The sequence below is a fragment of the Octopus sinensis genome, linkage group LG1, assembly GCF_006345805.1.
Source record: "Octopus sinensis linkage group LG1, ASM634580v1, whole genome shotgun sequence".
NCBI classification, from domain to species: domain Eukaryota; kingdom Metazoa; phylum Mollusca; class Cephalopoda; order Octopoda; family Octopodidae; genus Octopus; species Octopus sinensis.
In genome coordinates this window covers 39,125,232-39,150,620 of record NC_042997.1, presented here as the reverse complement: position 1 = coordinate 39,150,620, position 25,389 = coordinate 39,125,232, and the positions used below count along the sequence as shown (strand labels likewise).

The window sequence follows — 25,389 nt, the reverse complement described above, 5'->3', positions numbered from 1 at the left end:
ATCGTTGATGTCAAAACCCTTCTTGGGACCGAAGCGCGTTAAAGCCTTCCAAGGGAGACAACTTTCATATTCTGCACTGGAACATCGTAATTCTTATTCTTTTTTTACATTTTTCTTGTTTCAAGATACAAATTACTGTAGAAACATACGATGTGATTACAAAATTCCTGGTTCCATCGCCGCCCGTTTCAGAATGTTGGGTAAGCACACGATGCATAATCATAATAAAGACATTCTCTGTGAAGATTGTAGTAATTTGCATCGAATCTTCAAGATATATTTAAATGTTTAAGTATATTGTCTATACTCTTTTACTTGTTTCAGTCATTTGACTGCGGCCATGCTGGAGCAAATCGACCCCGGGACTTATTGTTTGTAAGCCCAGTACTTATTCTATCGGTCTCTTTTGTAACGGGGACATAAACAATGCTAGGAGGACAAACACAGACACACAAACATACACGCACACATAGAAATATATATATAAATATATATATACATATATACGACAGGCTTCTTTCAGTTTCCGTCTACCAAATCCACTCACAAGGCATTGGTCGGCCCGGGTCTATAGCAGAAGACACTTGTCCAAGATGCCACGCAGTGGGACTGAACCCGGAACCATGTGGTTGGTTAGCAAGCTACTTACCACACAGCCACTCCTGCGCCTATGTATAAATGGTTTCACATTTTGGTACAAGGCCAGCAGTTTTAAGCGGGTAGGCAAGTCGATCACGTCGACCTTGTTTTAGCGACCTCGAAAGGTTGAAAGGCAAAGTCGACCTCGGCAGAATTTGAATCCAGAACATAAAGAACCAGAAAAAAGTACCCAACACGGAGCTAGGATCCTTGATCCCCAAGATTAAGAGTCTTGCGCTCAACCTACTGAAGTAGCGGGCTACATATATATATATATATATATATATAATATGTGTGTGTATATCTCTTTTTACTTGTTTCAATCATTTTGACTGCGGCCATGCTGGTGCACCGCCTTTAATCGAGCAGCTCGATTATTCTTTGTAAGCCCAGTACTTATTCTATCGGTCTCTATCGCTAAGTAACGGGGACATAAACACACCAGCATCAGTTGTCAAGCAATGCTAGGGGGACAAACACAGACACACAAACACACACATATATACGACGGGCTTCTTTCAGTTTCCGTCTACCAAATCCACTCAGAAGGTTATGGTCGGCCGGAGGCTTTAGCAGAAGACATTTGCCCAAGGTACCACGCAGTGGGACTGAACCCGGAACCATGTGGTTAGTAAACAACCTACTTACCACACAGCCACTCCTGCGCATACATATATATATATATATATATATATATAAATAAATAGAATACATGAACACACAAATTAGTTGTAAGGCATTTTGCTAGAGCTTTCTCTCTTTCTCTCTCTTTATTTCCACACATTCCGATCTTCTCTGATGTTTTTTTACCATCTTTGTTGTTTTCCGAAGTTAGTTCAGGTCCTTCAAGTCTTGTTACTGTTTTTCTTCTTTGATATACTCTCTCTAAGTGTTTTGTTCTTTGATGAAATTCGAATGTTTTTTTATTTTGTATGTAGCTCTCACCTACTTTTACTCTTTCTCTTATCTCACTCCCTCTCTGGAACTTTATCTACTTTCCGTTTCCTTTTTAGCTTCTGTTTTTCCCCTCCCCGTTTCTCTGTGTGTGTGGGTGTATTTTTGTCTCCAGTGATCTAATATATATATATATATATATATGATCTTCCAGCGATGCAAATTGAAGAGCAATTTTGAATGTTATGTAACAAAAACTTCTCAAATACTAAGAAAATTCTTCTTGAAAAGGAAGTTGAAAGGAAAAAACTCCCCCAAAACCAGCAAAAAACTGAAATAAAAGAAGAAATCAGGATAGCCTACCATATACTTTTCGTTCAAAGCTAAAGGTCGATAGCGCAAAGAATAGATGAGGCTTGTATGAAAATAAAGTTTTAAGATAAATATAGTAAACTGATTTGAAGATCAGATTCGCCGATTATTTCTATCGATCAGTGTCTTCTGGTAATACTCTTTGTTAACAAGAAGTAACACTCAAGCTTTCCGTTAATTCATTAAAAAAAAAATATTAAACGAAAAATAAAAAACGCCAAGCATGGTGACGTCAAAAACATTTCTTGTAGAGAAAACAAATATTTTAAATATTCCAAGGGAAGCTACTTTCACATTACTTTACAGGAACATTGCAGTTCTATCCCTTTTTGGCAGAAACGTTAGCACGCCGGGCGAAATGCTTAGCCGTATTTCGTCTGCCGTTACGTTCCGAGTTCAAATTCCGCCGAGGTCGACTTTACCTTTCATCCTTTCGGGGTCGATAAATTAAGTACCAGTTACGCACTGGGGTCGATGTAATCGACTTAATACCTATGTCTGCCCTTGTTTGTCCCCTGTATGTTTAGCCCCTTGTGGGTAGTAAAGAAATAGGTATTTCGTCTGCCGTTACGTTCTGAGTTCAAATTCCGCCGAGGTCGACTTTGCCTTTCATCCTTTCGGGGTCGATAAATTAAGTACCAGTTACGCACTGGGGTCGATTTAATCGACTTAATACCTATGTCTGCCCTTGTTTGTCTCCTTGTGGGTAGTAATGAAATATATCCCTTCTTACGTGCAATTTTTATTTTTGCTTTGTTAATGGCATTTTGCAAGTGTTAATCCTTTTTTTTTTGTCAGATAGAAATTATATTCAAGTTATTTACAGTTCATCATCTTCATTGCTGGGGTGCCATTCTACATGCTTTCATAATCAATGGTCTCTGTGTTGTGACCTATCCAGTCTTTGATGTTGTGAAACTAGGATTTTCTCTCTGCCACTCTTTTGTCCTCCAATTAGGCAGGGTACATGACTGTACCAGGCAAGCTTTCGTTGTTTTACCTGTGCAAGGAGTGACTCCTGTCTGCCAGCTTGCTGCCTGACAAAAGTGTTCGGTGTACAGAATGTGTAGCAGCCTTCTGCTCAAATGCTTGGATTCTTCACTCTGTGTCTGCAGACACAGTCCAGCTCTCACACCCATACAGAAAGATTGAAGTCACCCGGGTCTTGATGGAAAACTAATGGAATTGCTTTTTCATATGTTGTTCAGCTTTGTCATGGCAGCTGAGGCTAAACTGAGTTTTGCTGTTATCTCCTTTTGAGATCCGCCGTCCTCAGTCAAAGTGGATCCTAGGCACTTGAAGGTGTTCACGTCATGAAGTCTCTCTCCAACTACCATGATTTTGAATGCTGTGTTTTGGTTGTTACTATTAACCAGGATCTTGTTCTTTTCTGAGGTGGATCTCCATTCTGTATACTACTGATACTTTTCCAGTTCATACTCATAACAATAATGATGATTGGTACTTTCGATGAATAATAAATAGTTTCTACACTCTCGGAGTGGTTGGTGTTAGGAAGGGCATCCAGCTGTAGAAACTCTGCCAGATCAGATTGGAGCCAGGTGCAACCAACTGGTTTGCCAGACCTCTGTCAAATCGTCCAACCCATGCTAGCATGGAAAGCGGACGTTAAACGATGATGATGATGATGACTTCATTGCTTGGCATGTCTCAGTGAGGGAAGTTTTCAAGGCTAATTTTCTATGTCAAAGAAGGAATCTTCATCTGACAGAAAATAACAGAAACCTCTTTCACACTACTCTATCAATGAGAATTTCTCTTGACTTAGATTTACAAGGCCAATATTTGTAGAGGGTAGATATATTTTGTTGAATCAATCTTTTATATTTCAGGAGTGGCTGTGTGGTAAGTAGCTTGCTAACCAACCACATGGTTGCGGGTTCAGTCCCACTGCGTGGCATCTTGGGCAAGTGTCTTCTGCTATAGCCCCGGGCCGACCAATGCCTTGTGAGTGGATTTGGTAGACGGAAACTGAAAGAAGCCTGTCGTATATATGTATATATATATAAGTGTGTGTGTATATGTTTGTGTGTCTGGGTTTGTCCCCCTAGCATTGCTTGACAACTGATGCTGGTGTGTTTACGTCCCCATCACTTAGCGGTTCGGCAAAAGAGACCGATAGAATAAGTACTGGGCTTACAAAGAATAAGTCCCGGGGTCGATTTGCTCGACTAAAGGCGATGCTCCAGCATGGCCGCAGTCAAATGACTGAAACAAGTAAAAGAGAGTTATATACTCATGGAGGTAGTGACAAGTGACCGAGACCTTTGGTGATATACCATGCTTGAGAAGACCTATCAAGTCAAGTGAGATCATAGTCTTGGCTGATGCTGGTGTTACATAACTGGCACCCATGCCAGTGGCATGTAAAAAGTACCCACTACACTCTTAGAGTGTAAAGAAGGGCATCCAGCCATAGAAACCATGCCAAATCAGAGTGGAACCTAGTGCAGATTGACCAATCCAGCTCATAACATCATTGAGTAGAATATTAGATTTTCTCAGAAATAACCACGCTTCATGTAAAAAGATGGAGACAATTGGTGGCGGTCTGCTGCAAAAATTATACAAATTTGACAAGTTTCAATAAGTTTGTATTTTGTGAGGGAAAAAGAAACCTGATGTTTTGCAATTGATACTATCTTATAGAAATTAGACTTGTTTCTAAAAAGCAAAGAAAAAATTTGTAGTGTGGGAGTGGCTGTGTGGTAAGTAGCTTGCTTACCAACCACATGGTTCTGGGTTCATTCCCACTGCATGGCACCTTGGGTGAGTGTCTTCTACTATAGCCTTGGGCCGACCAAAGCCTTGTGAGTGGATTTGGTAGAAGGAAACTAAAAGAAGCCCATCGTATCTATGTATATATATGTGTGTGTGTGTATATGTGTTTGTGTGTCTGTGTTTGTCCCCCAACATCGCTTGACAACCAATGCTGGTGTGTTTACGTCCCTGTAACTTAGCGGTTTGGCAAAAGAGGCCGATAGAATAAGTACTAGGCTTCCAAAGAATAAGTCCTGGGCTCGATTTGCTTGACTAAAGGCAGTGCTCCAGCATGGCTGCAGTCAAATGACTGAAACAAGTAAAAGATTAAAGAGAGAGTTATATTCTAATTTCACCCACAGCGAAGACCTTTGATTTACACTGTTGTGCATAAAACATATAAATTTATGCTCATACCAGTTTAAAAGCTCTATTCAGTCTCAGTAGAGATCTCACGTTCTGTAATGTTTCATGTGTTACTCTTTTACTTGTTTCAGTCATTTGACTGCGGCCATGCTGGAGCACCGCCTTTAGTCGAGCAACTCGACACCGGGACTTATTCTTTGGAAGCCCAGTACTTATTCTATCGGTCTCTTTTGCCGAACTGCTAAGTGATGGGGACGTAAACACACCAGCATCGGTTGTCAAGCAATGCTAGGGGGACACACAGACACACAAACACACACATATATATACGACGGGCTTCTTTCAGTTTCCGTCTACCAAATCCACTCACAAGGCTTTGGTCGGCCCGAGGCTATAGTAGAAGACACTTGCCCAAGATGCCACGCAGTGGGACTGAACCCGGAACCATGTGGTTGGTTAGCAAGCTACTTACTACACAGCCACTCCTGCGCTTATATTAAAGAGATATGTTAAAACCAATAGATTTTAGATAAAGGCAGTAGTTATATTGTTATGAGGAACATCAAAGGGAAGAACGTGGAAATATAACACTATGCTAGATAGGAAAGCTGATTGAAAAAAAAATAAAATCATATCTGGAATCATCATCATCATCATTTAGTATCCGCTTTCCATGCTAGCATGGGTTGGACGGTTCAACTGGGGTCTGGGAAGCCAGGAAGCTGCACCAGGCCCAGTCTGATCTGGCAGTGTTTCTACGGCTGGATGCCCTTCCTAACGCCAACCACTCCGTGAGTGTAGTGGGTGCTTTTTACATGCCAGATGGAGCTGGCAAACGGCCACGGACGGATGGTGCTTTTTACATGCCACCGGCACGGGGGCCAGGCGAGGCTGGCAACGGCCACGATGGGATGGTGCTTTTTACGTGCCAATGTTAATAAGTGATGCACTGAATGATGTAAAACACGTCAATCTTGGATGGTAAACTCAATCCAATATTCAGTCTGAGACTGCAGCAGCAGCTGTCCAAGAATTTGGACCTGGAGATCTCCATTTCCAGCGACTTCAAGGGCCACCTCCCAGTGGTGTCAGGTGTCAACGAAGAGCCCTCGACTACAACAAAATGACCAAAGTTTTTTTTTTTTCCAAGGTCCAGGGTTCCCCGCCCCTAAGCCCTAGACCATCACCTAATCACCCTTACCTCTCTTGTTGCTTAACAACAACAGCAGCTGCCGCCACCACCACCACCACCACCTCCTTCATGTTCTTAAGTGTTATGCATTTAGTTGCAAGCTTTCAGTCAAGGCTTCTGAATAACCCTATGTTCTAAAGTGGTGCTTCCTACTGTAACAAATTAGACTTGTGCATTCTTATTCCTTTCCTCCGACCAGTCTCAGAGGTTCTGCAAAAGGTCACTGGGTGCTGCTCTTCTTCCTCTAAGCTGTTAAAAAAAAAGTGGAGCTGGCAGTAATATGTTCAAAGCAAGAACAGCATTAAATACATATACTCCTGTATTTCAAGTAAAAGTAAACACCGTCCAAGCAATCATCCACGTGCAGCTGAGACACCTCATTACAAACCTGTACTGGCACTATGAAAGGAGTTTTCATAACACCGACATCAAAATATGAACAATACGCAGCTAGGAGCCTCAATGCTGTTACAAATACTAAGCTCCACCATCATTGATGGTTTCACATGAACATAGCAAAGACTGGTTGGCAGAACCGTTAGCATGCGGGGCGAAATGCTTAGCCGTATTTCGTCTGCCGTTACGTTCTGAGTTCAAATTCCGCCGAGGTCGACTTTGCCTTTCATCCTTTTGGGGTCGATAAATTAAGTACCAATTACGCACTGGGGTCGATGTAATCGACTTAATCCGTTTGTCTGTCCTTGTTTGTCCCCTCTATGTTTAACCCCTTGTGGGCAGTGAAAAAAAATAGGTATTCTTCTTTAAAATAAAAATAAATGCGCCCTTTTAAAGCCTAGCCAGGCTCATGGGCCCAGTTTCCCGGTTTCTATTGCGTATGTGTTCCCCAGCTGGACGGGACACCAGTCCATCGCAGCGTTACTCATTTTTGCCAGCTGAGTGGACTGGAGCTACGTGAAATGAAATGTTTTGCTCAAGAACATAACGCGTCGCCCGGTCCAGGAATCGAAACCACAATCTTACGATCATGATGCTGACACCCTAACCACTAAGCCACGTGCCTCCGATATCCTTCTTTAGGGGGAAGAAAATACTTCTACCCCTAACAACTATTAATCCTATACAAAGCTCAGAAGAGACTCACACTGAAATATTTGTTTCTTTATTGCTCACAAGGGGCTAAACAAGGACAGACAAACGGATTAAGTCGATTACATCGACCCCAGTGCGTAACTGGTACTTAATTTATCAACCCCGAAAGGATGAAAGGCAAAGTCGACCTCGGCGGAATTTGAACTCAGAACGCAACGACAGACGCAATACCGCTAAGCATTTCACCCCGTGTGCTAACGTTTCTGCCAGCTCGCTGCCGGAAATATTGCTCCCACATATATGATGGTATTGCAGCTGCTGCTACACAAATATCGTGGACTGTGTACAACAATAACCACCTTCGTGGTACGAAATCACACATTGACACAGACCATGCTTTCTCTTTACTCTTTCATTTCTACTGCAACTACAGTGGCTACTACTACTCTGCAGAATTTGGCTGGTCTGTAACCTTCCACTTAGGGGCCCTCACTCACTCATCTGCAACTTAGAGTTTTGCCTCATTGGTCCCACATTCTTTGTTCCTTCTCGAGCTATGCCTGGCTCATAAGGGCCAGTTTCCCAGTTTCCTTGGCATATAAGTTCCCCACCTGGACTGGATACCGGTCAATCACAGGTGAGCTGCAAGATGCAGGAGGACGGAGTGAGAGAAAGTTGTAGCGAAAGAGTCAGCAGAAGTTCGCCATTATCTTCTGCTGGAGCCGCGTGGAGCTTAGGTGATTCGCTGATAAACACACACATCACCCGGTCCGAGATTCAAACCCGCGATCCCTCGACTGCGAGTCCACTGCTCTAACTACTAGGCCATATGCCTCCTCCATTGGTCCCACATTAACTACTTCCCAGAACACAATCCCTTTAGAGTGCTGTTCCTGATCATGCTTTATCTGTGGCAGTCAACTTTCAGTTTTTAAGGAACATGAACTGCATCAATCTCACCAGTCTTGGAGAGCCTGAGCACAACTCCTTCTTCCAGGCCAAAACATGAACCCCTAACCACCCCTCCCCAAAACAACGGGAGATAGACATACATTCATACATAACAATTGATGGAGTACATCTTGTTCTCCAAGACTAGGAAATTTAGTTGGACAATATGTTTAATGAAAATGAAATTACTGAGGGGCTGAAATGCACATTTTATTCTTTAAAATGATAGGATTGCAAACCCTTTCCCCACCCCAACAAAACCTCCCTGTGATACATAAAACTGTTTCCTTTATTAGCAAATATTGTATGAAATTTTTAAAGTCCTTTTTTTATTCAAAATATTTGCAAGTTTATTGTGAATCTTCTTTTGATATGACAGAAATTTTACACAACCTTGCGAGAAGAGCAGACATCTGTAGCAAAGTATTAACACCTTGAACAATTCGCATATGTGTATAACCAATCTCCTATAAGAAAAAATAAAACCAATCATATTAAATTAAATTAAAAAGGAAGAACAATAGTTTGAACATAATTCGAATTGCATAAGTAGGTAAGATCTTTTAACCTTTTAGTATTTAATCTGGCCATATCAGGCCCAAATATTCTGCCTGTGTTACGTTAAAACTGACCAGATCCAACCTCTCACACCCACCCTACAATCGTTTAACATCTGTTCTCCATGCTAGCATGGGTTGGACGGTTCGACTGGGGAGCCAGAAGGCTGCATCAGGCTCCAGTCTGATCTGGCAGTGTTTCTACAGTTGGATGCCCTTCCTGTCATTAAAAAAATATATACAAACACCCTACTGAAATTTTGAAGCTACAATATAATGCATGATTTAACGTCCGCTTTCCATGCTGGCATAGGTTGGACGGTTCAACTGGGGTCTGGGAAGCCAGAAGGCTGCACCAGGCCCAGTCTGATCTGGCAGTGTTTCTACAGCTGGATGCCCTTCCTAACGCCAACCACTCCGTGAGTGTAGTGGGTGCTTTTTACGTGCCACAATGCATAATTAATTCAAAACAATGTGAATTTGAAAACGAAATCTGAATGTTAAAGGGTTAATATGAATGTGCCGGTGACACGTAAAAAGCACTGTCTGAACGTGGCAGATGCCAGCGCCGCCTGACTGGCGCCCGTGTTGGTGACATGCAAAAACACCAACCGATCGTGGCTGTTTGCCAGCCTCCTCTGGCCCCTGTGCTGGTGGCACGTAAAAAAACACCCACTACACTCACGGAGTGGTTGGCGTTAGGAAGGGCATCCAGCTGTAGAAACACTGCCACATCAGACTGGAGCCTGGTGCAGCCTCCATGGCTTGCCAGACCTTGGTCGAACTGTCCAACCCATGCTTGCATGGAAAACAGACGTTAAATGATGATGATGATTGATTCTTAGACTATCTACAAGCTCAACAGTCATAAGAAATACTCTATGCTTATAGACCTAACATTTCCTTGCACCTTTCTCCATCTGCAAAGTTTAGCCTACTAACATAAAATCTACAACTAACATAGCATCTTAGCTATGACCCAAAATAGTTCTTGTATTAACCAATTTTTTCTTTTTTTCACAGATACCCTCTTCTGAAGTTAGGAAACATACAACCAGTTAATATCACTAGAATACTTGGCGTTAGGAAGGGCATCCAGGTGTAGAAACTCTGCCAGATCAGATTGGAGTCTGGTGCAGCCATCTGGTTTGCCAGACCTCAGTCAAATCGTCCAACCCATGCTAGCATGGAAAGCGGACGTTAAACGATGATGATGATGAAAAGATTATAGATGTAAATCTAATGAGTTTATCTTACATTACTGACAACTTCTTAATGGTCTTGTCAAATTTTAAAGTGATTCGATGAAGTTTTTATTATTATGAAATATTTTGGAAAGGACAAAACCTGAATATGAGGAGGCATAAATAGTAATCATTTAAATTAGCAACGTTATGAAATATTGGTCATAATTCTTCATTCTGATTTTCACAATACTTTACATATATTTTCCACCCGACATTCATCATACCAACTAAATCCTCTATACCAGTGCTTTTCAAACTTTTTGCTGGAGCGGAACCCCAAGGAAACATTCCACTGGCTCGAGGAATCCCTGTGCAATAATTTAATAGTCTTATGCACAAATATCTGCCGATTTTAGCAGTTTTGTAACTTCTTGCGGAATCCCTGGACTGTACTGGCGGAACACTAAGGTTCCGCGGAACCCTGGTTGAAAACCACTGCTCTTGACAAATATTTTAATTTTCAATTTCATCTTCAATGTTGGACTAGCTGATATTAAAAGAAACAAGTTTATTGCCAAGATATATTACCACTAAAATGAATTATTACAAGAAGGCAATGACAGAAGAAACTGACCTTAATGAATTCTAGTTTAAGGTATTCTGCCATGTTAAATGTTTTGCAAACACGAAACACAATCCCAATAATGTCTTCTGGAGCGTATCCCAATTTCCAGAGATGAGACATGACTTGATAGGCTTCATCTATTTTACCATCAACACAATGCTGCAGCATGTCTTTTATTAGCAAAGGGTGTGGTTCATCGCATACCTGAAAAGAAATACAAGATAATCTACAAAGACTGGAGACAAGGTTGCCAATAGTGATTCTGTTGTCATCTCCTCCTAAACATTTTTTAACGGCAGATGAATGTAAAGTTATGTAAATTCAGAATGGCAATGAATAGTTGAGTGAATATTAAATCTTGAGTAGTGCTGTACAACCAAGTCAGTGGAAACAATTTGGAAAAATCTAATGTGTAAAATGATGACTGGCATCCGTGCTAGCGGGGTGCAAAGAGCACTATACGAGTGTGATCGTTGACAGAGCGGCTAACCGGCCTCCATGCCAGTGGCACATAAAAGGGCACCATTCGAGTGTGATCGTTACCAGCGTCACCTTACTGGCACTTGCGCCCGTGCTAGTAGGGTGCCAAGAGCACCATCCGAGCGTGATCGTTGCCAGTGCAGCCAACTGGCTTCCGTGCCGGTGGCACATAAAAGGGCACCATTCGAGCGTGATCGTTACCAACGTCGCCTTACAGGCATGTGTAAAAAGATTCGAGCGAGGTCATTGCCAGTACCGCCTGACTGGCATGTAAAAAGCACCCACTACATTCTCGGAGTGGTTGGCGTTAGGAAGGGCATCCAGCTGTAGAAACTCTGCCAAATCAAGATTGGAGCCTGGTGCAGCCATCTGGTTCGCCAGCCCTCAGTTAAAATCGTCCAACCCATGCTAGCATGGAAAGTGGACATTAAACGATAATGATGATGATGATGATACAGGGAGTATTGAGAAGTCTCAATGGTCAAGTGATAATTGATTCCCTAATTAAACAGTTGAAACTGTGCATCTAGTTAGCATCCTGAATTCTTCCTACTACATGTTATGGCAACGGAACATGTAGGAAAAGTGACAATAATGTTAGTGAAACTGGTGATTGGTATTTAGTTTGATAGTTGATACTATCAAGATCCAATTATGTCATTTTAAAATGCCCTTCACAATGACTTCAGTTTATCCAGATTTTGGTTTGGGTGAAAGCATAACTAAGTGTGAGAGAGAAAACTGAGACACCAAACTTTGTTGCAGGATTCAAGAGGAACAGGAAAATAAGTGGAATGTTGAATTGAAAGAGATTTAAGGTATTTACTAGTTTGAATAATTCCACAATGCTTTGAGTTAGTTCTAGTTTCTGTCACAATACAGCAACTTATTCCAATAGCTCAATATTTCGTATTTTCATAATTGTTTGAATTATTAAATTATAAGCCTCCATAGCTCAGAGATTAGAGCACTGGTCTTGTAAACCAGGGGTCGTGAGTTCGATTCTCACTGGGGGCTTTGTGTCAATTGGCCGATGCCAGCGCCGCCCCAACTGGCTTCTGTGCCGGTGGCACATAAAAAGCACCATCCGAACGTGGCCAATGCCAGCGCCGCTCCACCTGGCTTCTGTGCTGGTGGCACATAAAAAGCACCATCCGAATGTTGCCAGTTCCACCTTGGCTGGCTTCCGTGCCGCTGGCACGTTAAAAGCTCCAACTGATCGTGGCCGATACCGGAACTCCCCTGGCACCTGTGCAGGTGGCACGTAAAAAGCACCCACTACACTCGCTGAGTGGTTGGCATTAGGAAGGGCATCCAGCCGTAGAAACTCTGCCAGATCAGACTGGAGCCTGGAGCAGCCCCTGGTTTCCCAGACCCCGGTTGAACCGTCCAACCCGTGCTTGCGCGGAAAACGGACGTTAAACGATGATGATGATGATGATGAAGAGGTGATCTTTCTGTTTAGCAGAGTGAGTGGTAAGAACATTGCTAGTCTGTTGATGTTGCTGTTAGCAGAGAGCAACTAAGTTCAATATGAGGATGAAGCTGTTTTTATAAAAGCAGCCAGAAACCAGAACATTTACAGTATTTGTTTACATTAAAGTATGATCACAAAAACAGAATTTAAAACAACTGCATAACCAAAACAGTTTTTTTGTATTCAAACAACCACTGTAGTGCTTATAAATTTCTGCCAATAAGATTAAAACCTTCAACCTCATTGGAAAATATATTTTCAACTAATCCAGTTCAATAGTAACTATTGGTAATCAATGCTCCATTAATGGCATACAGGATAGTCACACTAAGAGTTACAAATTATTAACCATCTTACTAACAATAACTCTGAGCACCTTTTCAAACTCCACCCGTGGACATATTTACAAAGTCAGAAAACAGCACAGCTCCCATGACTTTCGGAAACATTTTTTCACGCTGAGATTTGCTGAAGCATGGAACAAACTGTCAGCATCAGTTGTTAGTTGTCGGAGCACTGCATCCTTCAAAAGTTCCATGCTTCCTGAGATTCGCCAACACTACACCTGATTTTCTCCCCCCCCCCCATACACACACAAGCATGTATCTGACTCATACATTGTTCGCTTTCCAGACATTTGTACATTACTGCATATACTCTATACGCACTTTCTGACAAGTTGTGGTGCACCTGAGCACTGTATACAATAATTTCATTATTATTATTATTATATATTATAAATTTAAAGAAAGCACTTACTTTGAAAACATTTTCACTATTAACATGACCAAATCCTTGAAAAGTAGACTGCAGGTTATTCAAGCCCTTAAAAAAAAAGGAAATGATAAGGATGTAGAATCTGAAATAGTGAGAAGTCAATACAGAGAACATACATATTTGACATCTAAAGAGTTACAGTATTGACAATATAATGAGTTCATTTTACTTTCTTGCAGTTTGAACTATGCATGTTTTTAGTCAGATCTCAAATGTGTATCCAGTAAGTATGGGTCAAACAAGATGGATATTAACAGTTAAAGGGTGGACAAAAAGGATACATTTAAACTAGGAGGCTGATGATAAATCTAGATGAAAATGTTTTTGATTAATTGTAATGTAATATAAACATCTCCAAGAACTCCAAAGGACTTATAATAGTTAAGATTTAGCTTGGACGCTTATCTATGTAGATATCATTTCTGGAAAAATGTAGCATGTTGTTTTTTTATGAATGGAATTATAGTTTGCATCTTGCAAAATTATGCCTATTAAATTAATGTCGGCCTTGAATAGCTAACAGCGGTTTCAAAAGTATGGGAGACAACTCTGGATATTTTAATTTTCTTCTGACTTCAGTCAGCAAAGCATAACCTTTTCTTACGATAGTGACAATAATAGTTAAGATGAAGAACTATGAGAACAAAAGTCTAAGATCACCTAGTATATTGCACTTCTGAGAAATAAATAGATTTAAGTTTGTCTCTGTGTTAAAGAAACCTGTATTGCAGCGACATGGTCTGGGTTTGATTTCACTGCATGGCACCTTGAATAAGTGTCTTCTAAGGTTGGCCAAAATCTTTTGAGTGGAATTTAACAGAAAGGACATCTAACTATGAAATAGTTGCTCTAACTTGAGTGTGAAAAATGAGAGTAAATAGAAAGTAGAAAATGTAATAATTCTCTTCCCCAACCTGTCTCATATCACCTTGTGCTGTGAATACAATAGCCTGCAAGCCATCATCTGTATAGCTGACTGTCTCTTTTTCGCAAATAGTCAATAACCGGGACAAGACTTGTGCATCTGTCAACCGAGAATAACGCAACACTGCACAACGTGATTGTATTGGTTCTGGAAAAAGAGAAAAATACAAAATAGAAAAAAACCCCAAAAAACCCTCTGAAGTAATGAGGTTGATAAAGTAAACAGTCCAAGCGAAAAAAAAAGTTTCTAAGGAAATAAAGTACAACAATATTCGTACTTCTTAGTGAGGTCATGTCACCTCAATGATTTCAAAATGAGATATCACTTCCATGTCAGATCAATATACAAATATTTATTTAATAGATATCAAAGGCAAGTGAAAATCAAAGAATCAAAAAATCAAATCAAAATCGATCCACATCAATGGAATTTGTAGTTTGTGGTACCAGTGCCGGTGGCACATAAGAGAACCATCCGAACGTGGCCGTAGCCAGCACTGCAACGACTGGCCTCCTTGCTGGTGGCACGTAACAAACACCATCCGATCGTGGCCGTGCCAGCCTGGCCTGGCCTCCGTGCCGGTGGCACGTAAAAAGCACCATCCGAGCGTGGCCGTTCGCCAGCCCCGTCTGGCACATAAAAAGCACCCACTACACTCACGGAGTGGTTGGCATTAGGAAGGGCATCCAGCTGTAGAAACACTGCCAGATCTGACTGGCCTGGTGCAGCCTTCGGGCTTCCCAGACCCCAGTTGAACCGTCCAACCCATGCTAGCATGGAAAGCGGACGTTAAACGATGATGATGATGATGAATATAACATCTAAACATATAGGCATGTGGCCTAGTGGTTAGGGTGCTGCATTTATGATTGCAAAATCATTGTTTCAATTCCTAGACTGGTGGTGCATTGAGTTCTTGAGTAAAACATTTGATTTCATATTGCTTCAGTCCATTCAGCTATAAGTAGGCAACCCTGCAATGGACTGGCTTTTGTTCAATGGAATTGTTGGCCTATCAGTCTAGCCAATAGGGTGACATCATTTGAAATGGAAATTGTAGTTAAGATACCTGTGCCGGTGACATATAAAAAGCACTGTCCGAAGTGGCAGATACCAGTGCCGCCTGACTGGTGTTTGTGTCAGTGACAAGTAAAAGCACCAACCGATCGTGGCTGTTTGCCAGCCTCCTCTGGCCCCTGTGCCGGTGGCACATAAAAAACACTCACTACGCTCACGGAGTGGTTGGCGTTAGGAAACGGCATCCAGCTGTAGAAACACTGCCAGATCAGACTGGAGCCTGGTGCAGCCTCCTGGCTTCCCAGACCCCGGTCGAACCGTCCAACCCATGCTAGCATGGAAAACGATGATGATGAATGTGCATCCTCACATTGAGACCAATGGTGTATAGCAATATCGGAGTCTGGTCAATATTGTGCTAACATCAAAATATCATTTTTAATGTCAACAACATGAATAGGTCTAACAATGTGAATAAAAAAAATCTACAACAATTTTGAAAACTGCATACAGCATTATAAGTTTTAATACATAATGAGCTAAACACGGGATATCTTTTGATTTCTGAATTCTTGTGATTTGTATAGTTTATATATCATAAAGATGTGACATTATGTAAAACTGAATGTAAATTCACGGATTTTAAATTCCTTTCAAATTTTGGCACAAGAGCTGCAAGTTGATTACATTGACTCTGGTCTTTAACTGGTGCTTATCTTATTGACCCTGAAAGGATGAAAGGTAAAGTCAACCTCAGCAAAATTTGAACTCAAAACATGGGGACAGACGAAATGCCACAAAGCATTTTGCCCAGTGTGCTAATGATTCTGCCAGCTCACCTTCATCATCATCGTTTAACGTCCGCTTTCCATGCCAGCATGGGTTGGACGATTTTCACTGAGGGATGGCAAACCAGATGGCTGCACCAGGCCCCAATCTTGATCTGGTAGAGTTTCTACAGCTGGATGCCCTTCCTAATGCCAACCACTCCGAGTGTGCAGTGGGTGCTTTTTACGTACCACCGGCACGGGGGCCAGTGAGGTGGCACTGGCAATGACCTCGCTCGAATCTTTTTACACATGCTACTGGCACAGGTGCCAGTAAGGCGATGCTGGTAACTATCATGCTCGAATGGTGCCCTTGGATTATTTTATACTAAACACAACAAAGGAAGGACATTCATATTTTCCAGTGAAGAATTTGCATAAATTAAAACTAAAAAAAAAAAAAAAAAAAAAATCAACATGATATATAATCATACGCGCAGGAGTGGCTGTGTGGTAAGTAGCTTGTTTACCAACCACATGGTTCCGGGTTCAGTCCCACTGCGTGACATCTTGGGCAAGTGTCTTCTACTATAGCCCCGGGCCGACTAATGCCTTGTGAGTGGATTTGGTAGACGGAAACTGAAAGAAGCCCGTCGTATATATGTATATATATATATATGTGTGTCTGTGTTTGTCCCCCTGGCATTGCCTGACAACCGATGCTGGTGTGTTTACGTCCCCGTCACTTAGCGGTTCGGCAAAAAGAGACCGATAGAATAAGTACTGGGCTTACAAAGAATAAGTCCCGGGGTCGATTTGCTCGACTAAAGGCAGTGTTCCAGCATGGCCGCAGTCAAATGACTGAAACAAGTAAAAGAGTAAACCCAAATATTCTATCTTTTATGTTCAAACCAGCTAGATCAGGCTTCTCACATCTATCCTACAATGTCATTCTAAAGATATACAATCACATCATTGAAATCTAGTTTTATTTACTCAACCACTGCTTGAATCAATGTTTGGCAGTTTAGTCTATTACTGAACTGGCCCAAGTTTTTGGCCTGTATATGATGAGCACAAATAATATCTCTGTGTACAATATAGGTGCAGGTGTGGTTGTGAGGTAAGATGTTTGCTTCCCAAACACATTGTTCTGGGTTCAGTTTCACTGCGTGGTACCCTGGACAACTGACTTCTACTACAGTTCCAACCTGACCAAAGTCTTGTGAGTGGATTAGGTAGATGGAAACTGAAAGAAGCTTGACATACATATATATATGTGTGTGTGTGTGTGTTTGTGCTTATCTCCCACCTCTGCTTAACAACCAATGCTGGTTTGTTTACATCCCCCCCCAATCTAGTGTTTGGTTTAAGACACTAATAAAATAAGTACCAGGCTTAAAAAAAAACAAACAAATACTAGGGTTGATTTGTTTAATTAAAATGCTTCAAGGCAGTGCCCCAGTATGGCCACAGTCCAAATGACCGAAACAACTAAAATATAAGTAAAGATGAAAAAGAAACTTATAAAATACTTACCAATTATTTTGTCTGATGAATTACAAGCAAGAGCAAATCGAGTTGTCTTTGAATAAATTTCCATAGTACGCCTTAAAGCTTGCTGGGCCCCATCAGTCATACTAAAATCCAAATATATATATTTTCAGTTGTTTTCTCCATAACGATAATTACATATTTTTTAAACGATAAATAACCTTCCCTTACTCCAAACATGTTCACAATTTTAGTCCCACCCACCGCAAATGTTGTGCAAGAACAACAATCATCATTATTGCTTAATTTTTCTATAACCAGATGCTCTTCCTGTCACCAACTCACCTGTTCCCAGGTAATATTTCCTCATAGCCAGACTTATTTTTCATGGAAGAGCAACACTGCTTGTATGAGAGTGATGTTTGTTTACAACCATCATGTGATGTCAAGACATAAGTACTTAAGACACATAATGGATTTCTTCCAGTTTCTGTCTACTAAATCCACTCATAAGACTTTGAATTTTATTATTAATAAAAATTTCTAATATTATCATTGAGCTGGCAAAATGTTTAGTGGTATTTTGTTCGTCTTTATGCTCATCATCATCATTTAATGTCCGTTGTCCATGCTGGCATGGGTTGGATGGTTTGACTGGGCTGGCACAGTGGAAGGCGGTGCCAGGCTCCAGCCTGATTTGGCATGGTTTTCTACGGTTGGATGTCTTTCCTAATGCTAACTACTCTGAGAGCATAATGGGTGCTTTCATGTGCCACTGGCACAGGTGCCATTTGCGTGACACTGATATTTGCCATGACTGCGATTTTGCTTGGCGTAACGGGTCTTCTGAAGCACGACATAATACCAAAGGTTTTGGTCATTGCCTCTGTGAAGCCCAACACTTGAAAGGAACGTGGCCACTTTGCCTCCATGAGGCCCAACACTCAAAAGGAATTCAGCCACCTTTTCTCCATCAGGCCAGCGCTTGAAAGGAACTCAGCCACTATGCCTCCTTAGAAAATGCTACTGGGGTTGACTTTGTCTTTTGTCCTTTCGGGGTTGATAAAATAAGTACCAGTTGAGTACTGGGGTTGATGTAATTGACTATCACCCTCCTCTTAACTTGCAGGCCATGTGCCAAAATTTGATACCAAAATTATCAATTTAAATAATAAAATACTTGATCAAAATTTGAACTTTCAGAACAATACTTTTGTTGCAGAGCAATAAGTGTACATAGTTTACTCAGTATGAGGTACTTTTTCATGTATAGGTAACAGAAATTGACAAAAGTATATTTCTACTTTACAATATTTACAAAACCAAATCATCAACATCATCGTTTAACATCCGCTTTCCATGCTAGCATGGGTTGGATGATTTGACTGAGGACTGGCAAACCAGATGGCTGCACCAGGCTCCAATCTTGATCTGGCAGAGTTTCTACAGCTGGATGCCCTTCCTAATGCCAATCACTCCGATAGTGTAGTGGGTGCTTTTACGTGCTACTGGCACGAGGGTCAGTCAGGCAGCACTGGCAATGGCCACGCGCAAGTGGTGGTTTTTTTTATCTCTAACAAACATTGAATGACAACACAGACACATGCATGTGTGTATATATCATCACCATACACAATATGCTTTTCTATCATTCTTACTGTAACTTTCATTTGGCATGTATTGAATGAGTCTACAATACAATCAATGTGTTTGATCCTGTTTATTTCATCCAAGGGTTATAGGCTAATATACGAGCAAACATCAAAGTATAGCAAAAGACTATTAAAACAAGAGTCTCCCCTTTCACAATAATATACTTATTACGTTATGAATTATATGGCGGCGAGCTGGCAGAACCGTTAGCATGCCGGGCGAAATGCGTAGCCGTATTTCGTCCCTCGCTACGTTCTGAGTTCAAATACCGCCGAGGTCGACTTTGCCTTTCATCCTTTCGTGGTCGATAAATTAAGTACCAGTTACGCACTGGGATCGATGTAATCGACTTAATCCGTTTGTCTGTCCCCTCTGTGTTTAGCCCCTTGTGGGCAATAAAGAAACGGAATTATATTGAATTCAGTGACCTTGATGCATAACATCACAAATGAATGAAAAAGCTCATTATCATCACCATTTAATGCTTGTTTTGCCTGTAGGTATGAACTGGCTGGTTCAGCAGGACCTGGTCAGTAAGAGAACTGTGCTAAGCTCAACTGTTTGTTTTGGCAAGGTTTCTACAGCTGGATGCACCTCCTAATGCCTGTCACTTTATAGAATGTACTGGATGCTATTTAGGTGCAACTTACAAGACAAGACCCTTTCACTGAGGAGTTGTAGTGTTCGGGGAGGTAGCTGCATACTTATTTGTACTTGTGGCAACATTCACCCTGGGCGGGTTGAGTCGGCTTCTTCTACCAGAAGAAGTTTCGTGGGAATATGTGGATTTCACAAGCGGTCCCCAACAATCCCGCATGCTGAGACATCCTGTTTGCCGCAGATTGTCTACAGACGCAGGGACAGAACGACCGAGGAGCCGCCGGTTGGCAAAACAGACACTCTGAGGATTTTCACCAGAGCCCCGTCTGCTAGGTTGTGGCCCTAATACCACTCGGTGTCAGACCAATCCGCCTTGGGTGGCCTTACCAGGAACCGAAGTTCCCGACGGCATAGCACTGACACTACCCATTGCCAGCGTCCCCACCACGGTGAGGAGGGGATGGACTTTGGGGACACTGTGTGCCAGGTGATGAGGCTAAAATGTGACAGACAGACAGACAGAAACAGGTATCTTGCTGTAGAGTAGATACACAGCTACACCAGGATAAAAGCAACAGGCATCAAAGAAACCAATGAGAAATGTCTATCATATCTTGACAGGGAAAAATAGATCATGATGTTGCCAAGGGAGATGATGGTTATGAAAACAATGATGAGATAAGATTTCAATAAAATAAAGAAGTGAGAGATGCAAATATTTGTTTTAATGACAAAGATTATTTACCTGTCTGCTTCATCTAAAATAATTATCTTGTGTCTTCCCTTCGGTAAAGTTACTTTCTGTTGAGCAAACATCTTTATTTTGTTGCGAACAACATCAATGCCCCTAAAAGAAAAAGACAAAAAGGGATATTTAGAACAAATGCATATAAATAAATACACACACACACACACACACACAAACCATATTGGTCTTAAACTGTGTTATTATGATTTCACATACATTATTTTGTATGCTTGCATGACAGGAATGGTTTATATTTTGGTTAGTGGAGCTTGCTTCCAAATCACATGGTTCTAAGTTCAGTCCCACTATGTGACACCCCGGGCATGTGTGTTCTACTATAACCTTGGGCTGACCAAAGCCTTGTGAGTGGATTAGGTAGATGGAAACTAAGAGAGGCCTGTTGTGTATCATCATCATCATTTAACGTCCGCTTTCCATGCTAGCATGGGTTGGATGATTTGACTGAGGACTGGCAAACCAAATGGCTGCACCAGGCTCCAATCTTGATCTGGCAGAGTTTCTACAGCTTGATGCCCTTCCTAATGCCAACCACTCCGAGAGTGTAGTGGGTGCTTTTACGTGCCACCGGCACGAGGGCCAGTCAGGCGGTACTGACAATGGCCATGCTCAAGTGGTGTTTTTTTTTTATCTCTACCAAACATTAAATGACAACACACACATATGCATGTGTGTATGTATCATCACCATACACAATATGCTTTTCTATCATTTTACTGCAACTTTCATTTGGTATAATGAGTACAAGGGTTGATTCATTCGACCAAAATTCTTCAAGATGGTGCCCCAGTATGACCACAGTTTAATAACTGAAACAAGTAAAACAATAAATCGTTTTCAACATTGATTTATCTGATATTAGGCACTAAGTTCCCAGGACCTTTTGGTATCATGTAAATTTTGTTTTTATGCTAGTTGAAAGTAATTTGTAATCACAACTACTAAACTTCCTTAAACTTTCTGCTTCCCTTTGCGTATATGATAGTTATTGAAATATTGAGGAAATATGGAAAAGAAAGAAAATTTCATAATGGATTTCTATAAATTTTTGACAAAGAATGGACAGTGGATTTAAATTTTAGCATTGTGAGTAGATTTGGAGAAAGAGTTAAACATTAAGATGTAATAAATAAGCCCAATTGCTACAAACAAGTTCTCTCTCTTTTTGTTTTTTCATGATGCATATGTAAAGTGAAGTGTTTGTAGCAATGAGGGTCGTTTAATACATTTTAATGTTTTTCTCTCCTCTCTCTTTGCCTGTAGTGCCAAAAAGCACTATCGCTAAAAAAAGGTTCAATGTACAATCAACTATACTAAATCACTAGCATCAAATCATTCAATCATACTCTAGCAATTTCATGCTCTTGGTACCCACCTGTGGGCAACAACTGCCTCTCATTTCTTGGGTCAGCAGTCTCTTGTCACATTGTTCCCGTAGCCCACTTAAATGGTATTCTACTCAACTCACATTCCTTCAACTCTGAAGTACCCCAAAGCAGACTTATATCTTTTCAATTCTTCCTTCTGTACATTAACAACTCATTTTCATTTATAACCCATGCCAGCATGGAAAATGGACATTAAACAATGATGATGATGATAATGATGAACAACACATACTATGGAAACGAAACCGCCCTTCATTCCTCTTCACCTTCCACACATATTTGTCACTTGCACTCAATCTAGACCAGTGGTTTTCAACCAGGGTTCTGCCAGTACAGTCTAGGGGTTCCTCAAGAAGTTACAAAACTGCTAAAATCGGCAGTAATTTTTAATTCTCCTGTGCAGATATGTGTGCATAAGACTATTAAATTATTGCACAGGGGTTCCTCGAGCCAGTGGAATGTTTCCTTGGGGTTCCGCTTCAGCAAAAAGTTTGAAAAGCACTGATCTAGACACTAGAATGGGAATATCTGTTCATTTCAAACCTGTCATTAGAGGCATTAAGTTCTAAAACAGCATCTTTAAATGATGATCCAAGCAGAGCTCGTGCCAGGCAGAGGATACTTGTGGTTTTTCCTGTTCCTGGAGGACCCTGAAATCAACAAATGAAAATTACCATAAATACACTAGCAGGGAACAACAAAAATACGTTTCTTATGAAACTAACAATTTCAAACACTGGTAAAAAGCAATAGTTTTGGGAGTGACAGGATAGCTGATTAACCCTTTCGTTACTGCATTTATTTTGAGTTGCTCTGTGTTTCTTTCAATTACTTTAAATATAACGAAGCCAATGCCGCCTCGACTGGTTTCCGTGCCGGTGGCACGTAAAATGCACCAATCCGACCGTGGCCGTTGCCAGCCTCGCCTGGCACCTGTGTGGGTGGCATGTAAAAAACACCCACTACACTCACGGAGTGGTTGGCATTAGGAAGGGCATCCAGCTGTAGAAACATTGCCAGATAAGACTGGAGCCTGGTGCAGCCTTCTGGCTTCCCAGATCCCCGGTCGAACTGTCCAACCCATGCTAGCATGGAGAATGGACGTTAAACAATGATGATGATGATGATGATGATGATAACAAAGAATTTAGTAAAATAACTTAATTATCATTCAGCTAGTGTTAGGAACATAAATTGTGACTAAGGTTTGGTGGGAGATTTTAATTTAAAACTTATGAAAACAAGACATTTGTACTCAGAGCCAGAGCCGGTTTCAGCCAGGTTGGTAATGAAAGGGTTAAATAGATCCCAGTACTTTACAAGTACTTCATTTTATTGACTTGAGTTCAGAATACAAAGGACTTGAACTAAGTTCCTTCAATGTTCTAATGATTCTGATGATCCATGACTCTCTTTATGAAACTAATGTTAAGAGTCTTTTCTTAAATGTTGGCTGATCTAATTAATTTTGGTAGCATAATGACAGGGATGTATAATAAACAATAAAAAGATATTGAAAATAATAGCATAATAATTGTTTGTAAAATGTTTAAACTTACTGCTATTATAACATTAGGAACATTGCCTTCTTTGGCAAAAATTTCAAGACGGGTTACAGTCTCTTCATTTCCGATGATATCTTTTAGCAGAATTGGACGATACTTCTCTACCCTAAATAAAGAAGAAGAATGTTATTGTTAGTGTATAAAGTAAGATACAAATATGAATGAATCTATATTTATGATAAGGACATTGATAAACATACACTTCAATTAAATTTGAAAAGCAAGAATTTGGCACGTAAAAAGCACCCACTACACTCACGGAGTGGTTGGTGTTAGGAAGGGCATCCAGCCGTAGAAACACTGCCAGATCAGACTGGGCCAATGCAGCCTTCTGGCTTCCCAGACCCCAGTTGAACCGTCCAACCCATGCTAGCATGGAAAGTGGACCCTAAAGCATGATGATGATGATTTGAAGGAATTTTTCAGTTATAATTATTTAGGTGATCTTGTAAGGGTAAACAAAAACTTGTGAATTAAATATTTTGGGACCACCTTTGCTTTTAAATATCTAGACACAATCTGCTGATAGCAATTCTGACCATCTCCTTGAATTCAATATTATCAGTGGATAATCAGAAAACAGTGCAGCATCCATGACTTTCAGAAACATTCTTTTCACACTCAGAATTGTTGAAGTATTGAATAAATTACCCATGGCAGTTCTTGGCTGTTATGCATCCTTAAAAAATTTCATGCTTCCTGAAATTTGCCACTGCTACTCCTTATTTTAACAGTGCAAGAAACCAAAAAAAGTGAGTAGAAATTCTACAGGGGAATACAGACACTTTACAGTTTAAAAAAAAATTTTTTTAGCAAGTTTGGCTTCAGAAGTTCAGTACTCAAAAAGCGTAACCTAATGTTATTACGTACCACTGAATATAGGTACTATTTAAGAAGAGTGGTCCCGGTGCGCGCACTCGCGTACAAAATTATTTATTTTGTGTTTTATTTACTTTGCTAGGTAGTCGTTGTAGGATCGACTAGTCACGACTAGCTAGCGCGGATGCACGAGTACGGGCACCGGGACCACTCTTCTTAAGTAGTACCCTGAATATAACAAGATTTTGTATGCAACACTGTATTTAATAGACATCGATAAAAAAAGCCTCTTTAACTGTTCTCCGCGATTAAACCAACTAATTACAGAAGTAAATCGGATATATCAATTTGCATATTAAAACGTATTTGTGGTAGTAACTAATTCTGAAGTACACAACAGAACGGACACAAAACACTGATACTCTTTTACTTGTTTCAGTCATTTGACTGCGGCCATGCTGGAGCACCGCCTTTAGTCGAGCAAATCGACCCCGGGACTTATTCTTTGTAAGCCCAGTACTTATTCTATCGGTCTCTTTTGCCGAACCGCTAAGTGACGGGGACGTAAACACACCAGCATCGGTTGTCAAGCAATGCTAGGGCGACAAACACAAACACACCCACGCATATATATATATAAGGTTAATCCAAACGGGAAAACAGAAAAAACAACAACACGTGGAACAATTACAGTATTATTATTATTAGGCGCTCAGGACATATATACGACAGGCTTCTTTCAGTTTATAGCAGACTCACAAGGCATTGGTCGGCCCGGGGCTATAGCAAGCTACTTACCACACAAGTAATTTACTAAACTCCTAACTTTGCAGCGAATCTAAAGCTTTATTTAATCTAAAACGATTCCAGACCATATATATGAACAACAGATGGCGGCAACGTTTCGGTTGTACGACATGCGAAACATCGCCCAGATGGCTAATATAAATATATTATTTATCAATTATTTTCCAAAAAATAAATTATTCGCCGATCAAGAAAGAAAAATTTACGAGAAGATTGAAGATAGAATTAAATCCCTAATCT

General features: G+C 40.8%; 1 protein-coding gene and 1 non-coding gene across 2 annotated transcripts in view; one reads left to right on the top strand and one right to left on the bottom strand.

The window, feature by feature from the left end:
* Nucleotides 1-8,434: 8,434 nt before the first annotated feature.
* Nucleotides 8,435-25,389, bottom strand: part of LOC115214287 (replication factor C subunit 2) — a 17,364-nt gene continuing 409 nt past the window's right edge. The window contains exons 2-9 of the mRNA XM_029783439.2: nucleotides 23,518-23,629; nucleotides 22,502-22,608; nucleotides 20,550-20,651; nucleotides 17,597-17,697; nucleotides 14,263-14,420; nucleotides 13,331-13,396; nucleotides 10,624-10,818; nucleotides 8,435-8,712 (exon numbers count right to left, since the gene is read on the bottom strand). Coding sequence (XP_029639299.2) covers nucleotides 8,596-8,712; nucleotides 10,624-10,818; nucleotides 13,331-13,396; nucleotides 14,263-14,420; nucleotides 17,597-17,697; nucleotides 20,550-20,651; nucleotides 22,502-22,608; nucleotides 23,518-23,629 — 958 coding nt within the window. The 3' untranslated portion in view covers nucleotides 8,435-8,595. The remainder of the gene's footprint in view (nucleotides 8,713-10,623; nucleotides 10,819-13,330; nucleotides 13,397-14,262; nucleotides 14,421-17,596; nucleotides 17,698-20,549; nucleotides 20,652-22,501; nucleotides 22,609-23,517; nucleotides 23,630-25,389) is intronic.
* On the top strand, nucleotides 12,039-12,111 carry Trnat-ugu. The gene has a single exon. It is a non-coding gene; the product is annotated as a tRNA-Thr (tRNA).